This window comes from Psammomys obesus, unplaced genomic scaffold (assembly GCF_907164565.1).
Source record: "Psammomys obesus unplaced genomic scaffold, mPsaObe1.curated_primary_1811, whole genome shotgun sequence".
Classification (NCBI taxonomy): domain Eukaryota; kingdom Metazoa; phylum Chordata; class Mammalia; order Rodentia; family Muridae; genus Psammomys; species Psammomys obesus.
In genome coordinates, this window is record NW_026591560.1 from 2,622,180 (window position 1) to 2,635,750 (window position 13,571).

The window sequence follows — 13,571 nt, forward strand, 5'->3', positions numbered from 1 at the left end:
GCTGGTGGGTAACCCGCAGGCCTGCGCCGAGCACGCGCACGCGCCGAGGAGGTGGAGCAAAGGGTGTCTCCGGAGGCTGTTAGTTCTTGGACCCTAACTAGCTGTGGTGGTGTGGCGCCGGCGGCTGACTACATTTAGGATGGCTTCGAAATCGGGGGACGGTAGGACCGTGTGCGCGGTGAGTGAAGGCTTTGTGTCTCGGGGCCTCACATGGCTTCAGCCCTTGGGGGTGATCGTTATTTTGGGAAGCCAGGAAAGAGCAGGCTCCTGAGGAGGTGAAATTACGGAGTTGGGGTAGCCGTGCCCCTCACGTTGGTGGTGTGGGAGGGTTCAGAAGGGATTTGAACAGAGGCCATGTGCGACGTGTGCTCAGAGTCATCATAGGGAAGGTGAATCAAGATCATGTCTGACACGAACCCCGGTCCTGCTGCTCTTATAGCTGGAGTTTACAGTGCAGATGACCTGTCAGAGCTGTGTGGACGCCGTGCACAAGACCCTGCAAGGGGTGGCAGGTAAAAGGAGAAGAAATCTTTCTGGGATCAGCCCAGGGGTTGTGTTTAACCGTATTCCGTATTGCACAGATGCAGGAAAAAAAAAAAAAATGGAAGGAAACATCTCTGAGTCTCAGAGACCCAGAGGCAGAGCCTAGAGTGCAGGCCTCAAGCTTGCCTTGCACGAGCTCTCAACTAGCACCTTCTGTCCGGCTGCTGAGCCTCACAGAGATAGCTAGAGTATATAGCACCTCCTACCGAGGGCGTTCTGGGGGACACCTGAGGTCGTGCTTGGGAAACAGCACAGTTCCGAGAAAGCAAACAGCATCCCTGGCCCAAATTCAGTGAGCTTAAGCCAGGAGGTCTGAGGGTGATCTGGCGCAAGTGGAAAGACATGAAAGGCAGAGTCACCTTCCTGACACTGGAAACTAGCTTTTTTTTCATTCTGTTAACTGTTCATCCAACCTTTTAGCAAGTGTCAATTAGACATTGGAGGCTTCTGAAGACAATAAGTTTACCCCTGCCCTCAGGCGAAGGCCAAACAAGCCTTGCCGAAGGAGCGCTCACAGAACACGTCATTGGGAAGCCATTGTGGGAAGGGAAGGAAGGAGATGAGAAGGGCCTGAAGCCAGGACACTTGGTGAGGGGGCAGTTTGTATAGTCATGAGACAGATGCACTCTGGCGTCAGGTCTGTTTGCATTCAGATGTCCTCTTTGCCACGTACTAGCACAATGACTTCGTGCTTACTTCCTATGCTTCTGTTTCTGCCCTGTTTGTATGGTGTTCATAGCCTAGTGTTGTCATGAAGATGAATTAGTTGATGCGGGTAGTGAGAGCCCATTCAGTCTCAGGGGAATTGTAAGAGGAAAAAGGCTTACAGGCAGAGGTGGTGTTCAGGGGGAAATTGGGGGAAGTTTTTTTTGAGACAAGGGCTCTCTACATAGCCCTAGCTGACCTGGAACTCACTCTGTAGACCAGGCTGGCCTCCAGTTCACAGAGATCCGCCTGCCTTTAACTCCTGGGTGCTGAGATGACATCTAAGTCATGCACTACCACACTGGGCCTGGAACTGATTTTTTTAAATTTATTATTAGTTTGTGAGAGGATGGTTGTACATGAGGAGGTCAGAGAGGAGGTCACAGTGGTTCTCTGCTTCCAGCTGTCAAGTCTTGTGTCAAGAACAGTTTACCTGCTGAGCCATCTGGCTGGCTTGTAGCAGATTTTTCCTTTTTTGAGTCAGGGTTTCTCTGTGTAGCTTTGGCTGTCCTGGACTCACTTTGTAGACCAGGCTGGCCTCAAATTCACAGAGATCCACCTGCCTCTGCTTCCCCGAGTGCTGGGATTACAGATTTTTTTTAAGGTTTATTTTTATTTTTAAAATTTGTTTTATTTTCTATGTATGGGTTTTGCTTGTATGTGTCTGTGCACCATGTGTCTGCACAGGGCTAGGGAGATGGCTGAGATGGTAAGAGTGACAGCGGTGTCAGTGTGAGTGCAGATTCCTGGCACCTGTATAAACGCCCAGATGTGCAGCCCCCCTGTAGTCCTAGCACTGAGAAGATAGACGCTGGGATCCCTGGGCAAACTGGATAGCTAGACTGGCCAAATCAGTGAGTTCTGGCTTCCAGTGACAGACCTGTCTCAATATAAAAGGTAGAGCTCTATCAAGGAAGGCACCTGGCCTCCACACCCACCTGCACAAGTACATACCCCCACCTTTGGTAGCATCCATGCGCGCGTGCGTGTGTGTGTGTGCGCACACACACACACACACACACACACACACACGCATATTACACATCAAAGAAAATCACCTTGGCTTTTTTCTGGAAAGCTGCTAAAGCAGCAGTTCTTAACCTTCGGTTCTCAACTCCTTTGTGGTTTGCCTAAGACCACAGTAAAACATAGATATTTACATTAGGATCCATAACAGTAGCAAAATTACATTTATGGAGTGGCAACAAAGATAACTGTATCGTTGGGGGGTGGTCACCACAACATGAAGAACTATTAAAGCGTCTCAGCGTTTAGGACGGTTGAAAACCACTGAACTAAAGAGTCAAAGAAAACAGGGAGTCCATAGATAGGGTTCTTGAGCAGGCTAAGAAGTGAGGTGTCCAGGATAAGTACTAAGGCCCCAGTATGTTTTGCACACACAGCAGATAAGGTTTCCTGATGGTCTGGTCTGAGCATGGGGTGGAGTCCCAGACTCACGCTCTCCTAGGAGGAGCTGGTTCTGGGCGCCTGATGTGAGCAGAGCACTCCTTGGGATTACTGCCTTTTGAATACCCCACCTCAGTCTGAACCAGAAGTGGGTGGGGCTTCCAGCAGAGCAGCAGTTCTGTTTGGCAGGTGGATCTTGGAGTATGGCCAGGCCAGCCTTTGGTGAGGGCTCAGTGAAGAGGAAAGAGAGGCCACAGTTACTGTAGGGCAAATGTGAAGGGCTTCAGGGTTGAGCTCTTGCCATTACCTCTGGGAGGAGAGTAAAGCTCTCTCTCTCTCATGGCCTTGGGCAACTCTCTCCCTCAGTGTATTCTGTAAACAAACTCTCCTGCCCAGCTATGAAAGCCAAGTTGCTTTCACTTACTCAGACCAGAAAACATGGTCCTCGTTGGGTTAACAGCCTGGTGAGGGAAACAAAGAATTGTGATCAGTGTAGAATGTTTGCTCAGTGAATGTGGGGGTTGCAGTAGACACTGTGTGTCTACTTTTTGGGGGATTCCCAGGAAGCTTGGGTTAGGGGCTCTTTTACAATGAGTAGAAAAAAGGTTTGGGTTAATTGTTTTTGCTCTGTCGCTAGGCTGCCTGGACTGAGTTCTAGTTTCGCAACCTACCTACTTTCAATATATTGCTTCGTTGTTCTGTGCCTTGATATCCTTGTAAAACAGGTAAATTCCCAGGGATACTGTGAATCTGAAATGGAACAATGCAGGTAAAACACACCAATGAGGGCTTCATGGGCTGGAGATATGGCTCAGTGGTAAAGAACACTGGCTGCTCCTGCAGAAGACCTGGCTTCAGTTCCTAGCACATGGCAGCTCACAGTGGCCTGCAGCTCTACTTCCAAGGAATCCAGCGTCCCCTTAGGGCCACTGCAGACACTGCATGCAAATGGCGCATATACATATATGTGGGCAAAGCACTTATACAACATAGTCAATAAATTTCAAATAAGGAAGAAAGCTTAGTCCATGGTACGTGCTCAGTGTCAGCTCTCAGGATGAGGAGCCATGGTCCTTCTCTTCTTAACACGAGTAACAGCTTTGTTGAGCTAAAATTCACATGCTATAAAATTCACCCATTTGAAGTATACAGTTGAGTTAATTCACTCACTGAGCTGGGCAGCCATCACCTCTGTGGTTGTATATATATTCATTACCTTGTAATCATGTATCCTCTTATCACCTTCCTATTCCTCTACTCTGTCCTCTAATCTATTTCTTGTCTATAGATTTGCCTGTTTTGGACATTTTATACAAATGGTATCATGTAGTATATATAGCTGTTTGTGTCTGGCTTTCATGGAGCAGCAGGTGTTCGTACTTCACTGGCTTTTTGAGACAGGACTTCTCTGTGTAGCCTTGGCTGTCCTGGACTTGATTTCTAAACCAGGCTGGCCTTGAACTCACTGCCTTCCTTTGTCTCCCTAGTGCTGGGATTAAAGGTGTGTGTCACTACTCCCAGCTTTATAAAAAAGTTTTAAGAAGAATTTTCTATGTTTCAAAAGTTATAAGCCGGGTGTGGTGGTATATCCTAGATTTTAGAAAGCTGAGACAGAGGAATCACCTCAAGTGCAAAGCCAACCTGGGTTAAATATTGAGTTTCAGACCAGCTTGGGCTACAGAGTGAGACCCTGTCTCAATAAAACAGAAAGCAAGATAGTATCTGACAGGTATTAAGAATTCAAAAAAAGGGCTGGAATAAGCCAGGTGTGGTGGTGCATACCTTTTTCTCTGGCTGCTACTCAGAGAAACCCTGTCTCAAAACAAACAAACAAACAAACAAACAAACAAACAAACAAACAAATAGATGTACTTGCCTAGTATGTGAGAGTCCGAGAGGCCTTGAGTTCCATTCCTTACACACACACACACACACACACACACACACACACACACACACACAACATCACACCCAAGTTCTTACTACTGGAAGGAAGCTTCCAGCTTTAGCTCTGGCCATAGGAAACTTTGTAAAAAACGGGGATGGGAGAAATGCTGTGCTCCCAACAGCTGACGCCAACCCTTTGCTGACCCTCCCCACTTGTCTCTGCCAGGTGTCCAGAGTGTGGAGGTGCAGCTGGAGAACCAGATGGTTTTGGTGCAGACCACCCTGCCCAGCCAGGAGGTGCAAGCGCTTCTGGAAAGCACAGGGCGGCAGGCTGTGCTCAAGGGCATGGGCAGCAGCCAATTACGTGAGTGACGGCTTGCAGTCTTGGCCTTGGCCTCTGGGGTTGTAGGGCTGGAGCAAGAAGTGATGTGCATCTATCTGTAGGAGTCTCCGACTGGGCTGAATTGACCTTGGGGAGTTAGGAAGGTTATATGCCATCCCCGAGCCACTGAAAGGACAGGGGGTTATCCCACCCAGAGGAGAGTTAAGACTGCTACCCAGGGGCCTGGAGAGATGGCTCAGCGGTTAAGAGCACTGGCTGCTCTTCCAAAGGTCCTGAATTCAATTCCCAGCAACCACATGGTGGCTCACGACCATCTATAATGAGATCTGGTGCTCTCTTCTGGTCTGTAGGCACAAAATTCAGGCAGAATGCTATATAAATAATAAGTAAATAAATAAATCTTAAAACAAAACAAGAAGGAGAAAAAAAAACTTATTTAAAAAAAAAAGACCGCTACCCAAATTGCTTTAGTTAAATTAAGCAAGCTTTATTTTCTGTTAGACAGGGCTAACAGAAAATAGTAGTGTTTGAGAAAATAGCATTGGACTTAGGAAAAAGTAGGGCTTATATAGCCTTAAAAAAAAAAACTACAAGGCTTGGGGGTTTCCAAGAGTTTTTGATAACTTGGCAGAACATCTCAAAATTCTTTGGCAGAATGTCCTATCTTATCAAGGGTGGAGGTCAGGGTATAGAGTGTAAAACACATCAGATTCCAGAAACTAGGTCAAGACGTGGTCAAACCCAAGTTTGACAGAAAACCTTGTAACCAGATGGATCTTAATCTCACAGTGGTCAGGCTGGTTCACTCGGGGCTTGGTGAGATGGAAGGACAGTGAGCATTTCCTACCTTGCAGAGAATCTGGGAGCAGCAGTGGCCATCCTGGAGGGCCAAGGAAACATACAAGGCGTGGTCCGCTTCCTACAGCTGACACCTGAGCGCTGCCTGATCGAGGGAACCATCGATGGCCTGGAGTCTGGGCTGCACGGATTCCATGTCCATCAGTATGGAGACCTCACAAAAGACTGCTACAGGTAAGTCAGCTATAACATCCCTGTAGCGCCTTTAGCTACACACTTTCACTTTCTGTCCTCACAAGTACTCTGGTGGGGGCATGTATACACAGGCCCAGTGTACAGATTAGGAAACTGAGGCTAAAGAGGTTACACAGCATATGAAAGGCCTCAGAGGATATGAATCAAGATCTGAGGTGACTCCTGGACACAGGGAAGGAAGGGGCCCAGTGTCTAGTTGTGTCTTCTGTGATCTGATTGGTTGTTTACTCCTCTGTGTCTCCTCAAGTAGAAACTCATGGAAGACATAATTCATAATTCATGTGCTAGTTTCTGTTTTTTTTTTTTTGTTGTTGTTGTTGTTTTGTTTTGTTTTTTTGCTCAAATCCTGGCACACAATAGATCTTTTTATTGAATGAATGAATGAATGAATGAATGAACAAAGGTAGTCAGAGAAGAGGGCCTAGACATGATTATTTGGATACCCATATGCTACTTTTCATCCTTAGCTGTGGGGACCATTATAATCCTGATGGAACATCTCATGGGGGCCCTCAGGACACTGACCGGGTAAGTGTAGGTTTGGGCAGGGTTTGGGCATGGAGAGAACCCAGGGACTCAGAGGTAGGCAGGCCATTCTTGGGTCTTGCACTGTGATTGCTTTGTGTGTGGGTTTTCCCTCTCACCTGATGCTGATTAACTTAGGAACTTTGCTCCATACTTGTTATGATCAAGGCCCCAGGGGTACCATTCTGTACCCCCAGTGTCTGCCCCGAGGAAGCTCACAGTCTAGTAAGGGAATTCCATGGCTGTATTGAAAGATACTCTCGGCAGGAACCCTTGGGCTTTTCCTTTTTCTTTTTCCTTCCCTGCCCCTCTGTCCCCTCTTCCTCAGCCCTTTCCTTTCCTGTAGTGCTAGGCATGGAACCTGAGGCCACTCTCATGCTAGCCACATGTTCTGCTGCTGCTATTGAGCTGCATTTCCAGCCACACTGGGTTACAGTATCCACCATAGAATTCTCCTGTCTCCAGGGAGTTCCTTGCCACATTAGTGTCCTTTGTTTTAAGTGTGCACATCTGTACTGTCCATTATTTAATTGTTTGATTGAGCAGGAAGGTCATGGTAGAGGACAGTTCACAGCATGGTAAGCAGAAAACCTTTAGAGAAAAGGGACACAGGAAAAGGACAGGCAAGGACATTTTCCCAGCAATCTGGTTCCTCCCTCTTAAGCTCCAGCTCCTGCCCTTCACCAGTAATGTCAACACATCATGAATCCATCAAGGGATTAATCCATTGATTACATCAAAGCAATCCTGGTTTACAGATCCAGAAGTGTGCTTTACAAATTTCTGAGGTGAGCCAGGCACAGTGGCACACACCTGTAATCCCAGCACTTGAGAGGCAGAGGCAGGTGGATCACTGTGAGTTTGAGACCAGCCTGGTTTACAAAGTTAGTCCAGGACAGCTAAGGCTACACAGAGAAACCCTGTCTCAAACAAAACAAAACAAAAACAAAAGCAAAACACAAAAAACAACCCCCCCCAAAACAAAACAAAAAACAAAAACAAATTTCCTAGGTGTTTGTCAATCCAATCAAATTGGTAATTAAAATTAGCCATCACAAAAACATTGCTTTCTTGCTCAGAGATTTTGTGTTCCTTCGTGCCCTGTTGCACATCTCTTAGCACCTCCTTTCTCAGGGGAATGCATCCCCTTCCTGTACTTGGAGATAAGCCCTAAGGTGAGTTCTGGCTCTGGAAGTTGGAAAAAAGAACAAAAACAACAAAATCGTAGTTCTTTCTTAGATCTTCTCAGGACTGGAAGAGTTTGTTTTTATTTTCTATTATTTTGTTTATTTCTTTGAGATAGTGTCTCAAGTAGTCCAGGCTGGCCTCAAAGTCATCAATTAACCAAGGATGACCTTGAAGGTTTGCTCTTCCTCTACCTGTCAAGTGTGAGATGACAGGCGTGAGTCACTGTGCCTTGCTTTCTATCTTGATGCCAGCCCACAGCTTCTTGGCACAAAGTCAGTGGAGCCATGGTACAAGCTGGGTGTCCCAATCCAGTGGAGCTATGGTACAAGCTGGGTGTCCCAATCCTGTGGAGCTGTGGTACAAGCTGGGCATCCCTATCTGCAGGTTCCACATCTAGGTGTTCCAAACTCTGGGACCCTGATAAGAGTTTAGATTATTTTTAATTAGGAGTGCCTAACTAGTTAAGAGTATGAAAATATTCTAGAATTGTAGGGCTGGAGAGGTGGCTCAGTGGTTAAGGTTGCCTTTTGTTTTTTTCGGAGAACCTGAATTTTGTTCCCAGCATCCATGTTGGGTGGCTCACAATTGCCTGTAATTCCTGCTGCAGGGGTTCCAACACCCTCTTTTGGCTTCCACAGGCACCCATACACAATGTGGTATATACACATATATAGACATATACACATAAAGAAAATAAAAATAAATCTTTAGAGCTAGGCTCCATGGTGTAGCCTGTGTAGCCCTACATTTTATGTAGCCCTAGCCATTCTAGAACTCCCTCTGGAGACTAAGCTAATCTCAGATTTAGAGATTAGCCTGCCTCTGCCTCCCAAGAGCTGGGATTAAAGGCATGGTTTACCATTGCCCGTCTGCCTATGTGTTTTTTTTTTCTTTTTGGTTTTTCAAGACAGGGTTTCTCTGTGTAGCCTTGGCTGTCCTGGGCTTGCTTTGTAGACCAGGCTGGCCTCAAACTCAGAGATTCACACTCTGCCTCCCAAGTGCTGGGATTTGAGGTGTGTGCCACCATGCCCGGCTGCCTGTGTGTTTCTTAATAAACATAAGCCATCATTTAGCAGCTCCATCCTGATAGCCAAAGTTCTCTTTCCCTGATCTGAGGGTGGGGTAGACCTTTGCTTTTGTCTGGTCCATTGCACAATGCCTCTGCTCAGTATGTTAAGTGATGTCGTCTTGAGTTTAATGCCACTAATATTGAGGCATGAAATGACAAGCATTTACTATCTCCCAGTTTCTCTGGGTGCTTCTGGCTCAAAGTTTCCAGGAGCCTCAGTTGTTTCAGAGTTCAGTGTGGTAAAGATCTGCATCCCCATGGCTACTGGCAGTTGGCAGTGTTGCTCCTTGGCAGGCCCTGGGTCTTTCCCGGCTACTGACCAGACATCAATCATTTGTCATGTGAGCCTCTCGATAGAGCAGCTCATCACTCATCAGCTAGTGTCTCTTTAGGACATGTGAGAGGATGAGAAGCCATCCAACATGGAAGAAAGATTCATGCTGCAATCTAATCCAAGAAATGATACTTGGTCCAGTCCACACAAAAGTGGGTGAATCACATAGAATGCAAATCCAGGGAGGGCCCTCCATAGGCTCTCTGCCTCCTTGGGTTTTGAAGGCTGATATGAGGGGCTCTGCATGTGAACAGGTGAGACAGGATGGCACAGCCACCAGAAGAAGCCATTTAAGTCACAACAAAACAGAAATGTTTAAAAGGCAAAAGATTGCCTCCGGACTTGTGTCCTCATCCTTAGACCCTACCTAGGACAGTGGATCAGAAGTGACCAAGGAAACGAAACTGAAGAGGATTGTTCCAGGTATAGTGACACAAACCAGTAATCCCAGCATTTTGGAGGTAGAGACAGGAAGATTGGGAGTTCAAGGCCAGCCTTGGTTACATAGAAAATTCAGGGCTATACAGGGTTATATGTGACCCTGTTCTCTAAAAGCACAAACAAACAAACATTCCCCTTCCTCCCCCCCAAAAAAACCAGGGGGTAAAGACTGACAACTTGAGTTTGATTCCAGTAACCACATGATGGAGAAAACTGTCTCCTGTTTGTTGGTCTGATTTCCATATGGTCTTGTATGTGTCATGTGTACATGCATAGACACAGACAATAAGTAAACAAACACACAAACAATTAAATGAGAAAAACAAAAAGTTACAGGTGTAGCCTATTTGTAGAGCATGTACGTATCCTGTGTAAGACTCTAAAATTACTTGGTTTTTTAAGTCATTTGAGCCATCTCCCCACAAGATGAAGAAAGAAATGAGCAAGAATGGAGTAGCTAAGACAGCACAGTATTCAGCAGCTTTTCTAGGTGTCAGCACCTGGCTTCACCCAGATGGAATTAAAGTCAGCATGGGGAATCTCATCCAAGCCTGCTAAGTCTCTCAGGTTCCATCCCTTGCCACTGCCTCTAGCCCTCTCTGTTATACTACGGGGACTCCTCTGATGTACAAAGGAGTCTTGCCATGCCCTGTGTGAAACTCTTCTTGGATCCCCAAGAGCCAAAAGTACAGGCTGTGACCAGCATCCTTCTGGCATTGAAGGCCTCTGATCAGTTCTGCCTGCCGTTTGCTTAGGGAGGGAATGAAAAAGCTGCCTTTCCCGTCCCCCTTTCAAGGTCATGCCTTCAAGTCATACTGCCTGGGTTGTTCTTCAAGCCCAAAAACATTTGGTGAGGTTCTTGTCATCTCCCCACCTTGACTCTATACCATTAAAGTCTTTAGCATAGGGCAATGTGCCAAAAAAAAAAAAAAAAAAAAAAAAAATTGCCAGCTGTGCCAGCTCTGCCTCTAGACAAGATATAATTGAAGCCATATTTCCATTTTTGTTATCATTGGTGGGTTTTTTGTTTTTGTTTTTTGAGACATGCTTTCTCTGTGTAGCCCTGGCTGTCCTGGAACTTGCTCTATGGACTGGTCTCGCCTTGAATTTAACAGAGATCTGTCTGCCTCTGCCTCCTAGTGCTGGGATTAAAAGCCTGCACCAATATGACTGGAGAAGTCACTGACATTCTTTTTTGCTCAACAGACTGTGGGGACAGCTCACCCCAGCCTAGGGATTTGGGTCTGCTCATGAAATCAGGTTGGGAATGATTGCACAGATGTAGGTTTTCTGCGGCTCACCACATGGGTCCACAGTATCACTTGTCCTTGCTCTGTTCTACAATGACCTCTGTCCTTATCGGAGGCCTTTAAAAGTGGGGAGCATGGACAGTGCTCACTATGGCTGGCAGAGTGTCTACCTTGGGGAGTGTGTGTGTGTGTGTGTGTGTGTGTGTGTGTGTGTGTGTGTGTGTAAGGATGTATGGTCAGCATGGGCCACCTCTAGGCTTCCCCCTGGGTTCCATGTGCCTCACTGCATGTCACTGTCTCCTACTGGAGGTGGCATAACTTACCTCTTCCCAAAGTTCCCTGTGATCTTGGAAAAGAAATGGTCTTTCTGGACACACACACACACACACACACACACACACACACACACACCTGTCCCTATGTACATGGAGGCCAGAAGTTGACTTTGCTTATCTTTCTTTTCTTCTTTTTTTCAAGACTGTGTAGCCTTGGCTGTCCCAGACTTGCTTTGTAGACCAGGCTGGCCTCAAACTCAAGGAGATACACCTGCCTCTGCTTCCTGAGTGCTGGGATTACCTCATCTGGCTTGATTGTCTTTCTTTATTGCTGTCCACTTTATTCTTACTATTTTTGAGACAGAGTCTCTTCATTAAAACTGAAGCTTGCTATTTTTCACTAGACTTGCTGACTAGTAGGAGTTCCCAGAACCTCTGTCTCTGTATCCCCACTAGGTTTTATGGGCATGTGCCATCATGCTAAGCTTTCACATGGGTGCTGGGAATCTGAGCTCTGGCCCTGATACTTGCATGACAGCCATTGAGCCATTGTCCCAGCCCTTATGACATTTTGGTTACGCTCAAGGGAGAGGTACGCAAAGTCATCTCTTTGTCTGGTCCTCCTGCCCCATACTTGTTTTCCCACTTGTTCCTTGAGGCTAGGGAATCAGGTGATGTAAAAAAAGAGGCTAGGGAATCAGGTGATGTAAAAAAAAACAAAAAACAAAAAAAAAAAAAAAAAAAAACCAAAAAAAAAAAAGAAAAGAAAAGAAAGAAAGAAAAAAAGAAAAAGAAAAAAAGATGTTTGGCTATATAATGTTTATTATTATTTGCCCTAAGATTATCACAGTGGTATTTTCTATCCCACTATCACAAATAAGATACAGACACCTGTTAGATTTATAATTGCCTTATTTACCTTGGGCTGGGCAGATATTTCACTTACACTGTTTCAATATCCTCACCTTCCATCTCCCAGCCCCCCATCCAATGCCATTCTCCTTAACCATTCTCTCTTCCATCCATAATCTTATACTTGCTTTTATTCTTCATCTGGGCCTTTTCATGACATCATTGGAGTTCTTTCTCCCCACCCATTTGGTTTTTCTCCACACTAACTCATCATGGCATCCTCCTCTCTTCTCATCTGTCTCTTTCCCATGATCCTCTCTTGAACCCCCAAAGCCTGGGAACCTTAGCCACACCTACCCCATTCTGCCCTGCCCAGGTATATAGACTTTGCTTAACCAATCAGATACATCTTAGGCCGATTTACAAAACAAAGATAGATGTAACCAGATCATAAGGGCCAATAACACACATCAGACCAACCTCCAACAGTCAAGAAAGTAATGCTGGCCACTGTGATATTCAGAAAAGCCAAACACAGTCATCTTAAGCCTCAGGGAGTGGAGGCTGGCTCAGGGTTCCCAGAACTCCTGAACATTTGGGCTTAGAGACAGGAACTTAGCTGACTAGGGATGGAATCCAGGCTTGGCAACAGGCTTGTAGGGGAAGAGGTTGAGTCTGACAGGGAATGCTGGTTCTTTGCAGCACGGTGGCTTTCTGCCCAGGCTTTTACTCCCAGGGAAGGGAGTGTCTGGTGATCTTTGATTCCTTCCAGATGATACCTGCAGGAGGAAATTAGAAGCTTGGAGAGGTGGGGTGAGGAATCAGATCCTAGGAAGGCAAAAGATACCGGCCATGGCTATGCAACTTTCTTTTCCCCATGGGTCTCATTTCAGCACCGGGGAGATCTGGGCAACATCCAGGCTGATGATGGTGGCCGAGCCACCTTCCGGATAGAGGATGAAAAGCTGAAGGTAAGATGAGGAAAATGTGGGGGACTCTCTTGAAGGACAGTGGAGACAGGTTATTGTTTCCCTTCAAAGGTGTGGGATGTGATTGGCCGCAGTCTCGTTGTCGATGAGGGAGAAGATGACCTGGGCCGGGGAGGCCATACCTTATCCAAGATCACAGGGAACTCTGGGAAGAGGTGAGTATGCCATCCTCAGCAGGAGGCACTGACATGCCAGTGGGGCGATGGAACCCTGAGGAGGCCCATGCTGACCATACATCCTCCCACAGGTTGGCCTGTGGTATCATCGCGCGCTCTGCTGGCCTTTTTCAGAATCCCAAACAGATCTGCTCATGTGACGGCCTCACTATCTGGGAGGAGCGAGGCAGGCCCATTGCTGGTCAAGGCCGAAAGGACTCAGCCCAGCCCCCTGCTCACCTCTGAACATAGCCTCAGCTCAGGTTATTCTCCCCACTTGGCTGGTCGGTCCTTGCTTGTGCAGGCCTAGGACAACTAAGTGCAGGACAGGTAGGCGATGCTATAGCCTTAGCAAATTAAATTGTTATTTTCATATGGCACTCCGTGTCTCTGTGTCTCTGTGTCCTTTAACAGGCTTGGTATTAATTGGTAGAGTTTCTCTGCTGTCTGCATCCAGAGCTACCCCCTGGCTTTGGCACCAAGCTAACTTTAGGCCCACATACATCCTGAGCATTCCTCATCCTCCTTGGAGTCATGATAAAGGGCCACAGCAGT

At 46.6% G+C, this 13,571-nt stretch overlaps 1 protein-coding gene across 1 annotated transcript; it reads left to right on the forward strand.

The window, feature by feature from the left end:
• The first annotated feature begins 97 nt into the window (after positions 1-97).
• On the forward strand, positions 98-13,396 carry Ccs (copper chaperone for superoxide dismutase). Its single transcript, XM_055610516.1, has 8 exons — positions 98-178; positions 440-512; positions 4,769-4,906; positions 5,740-5,917; positions 6,406-6,466; positions 12,766-12,843; positions 12,913-13,016; positions 13,109-13,396. The coding sequence occupies exons 1-8, from the start codon at positions 140-142 to the stop codon at positions 13,260-13,262; spliced, it is 825 nt and encodes a 274-aa protein (XP_055466491.1). The 5' UTR covers positions 98-139; the 3' UTR covers positions 13,263-13,396.
• Positions 13,397-13,571: the final 175 nt, after the last annotated feature.

Bases quoted from the DNA above. Each gene is read 5' to 3' on its own strand.
- Ccs (XM_055610516.1), top strand. From the start codon at position 140: ATGGCTTCGAAATCGGGGGACGGTAGGACCGTGTGCGCG. The intron at 12,844-12,912 runs GTAAGATGAGGA...TTCCCTTCAAAG, and splicing joins TAGAGGATGAAAAGCTGAAG to GTGTGGGATGTGATTGGCCG. The intron at 13,017-13,108 runs GTGAGTATGCCA...ATCCTCCCACAG, and splicing joins ACAGGGAACTCTGGGAAGAG to GTTGGCCTGTGGTATCATCG.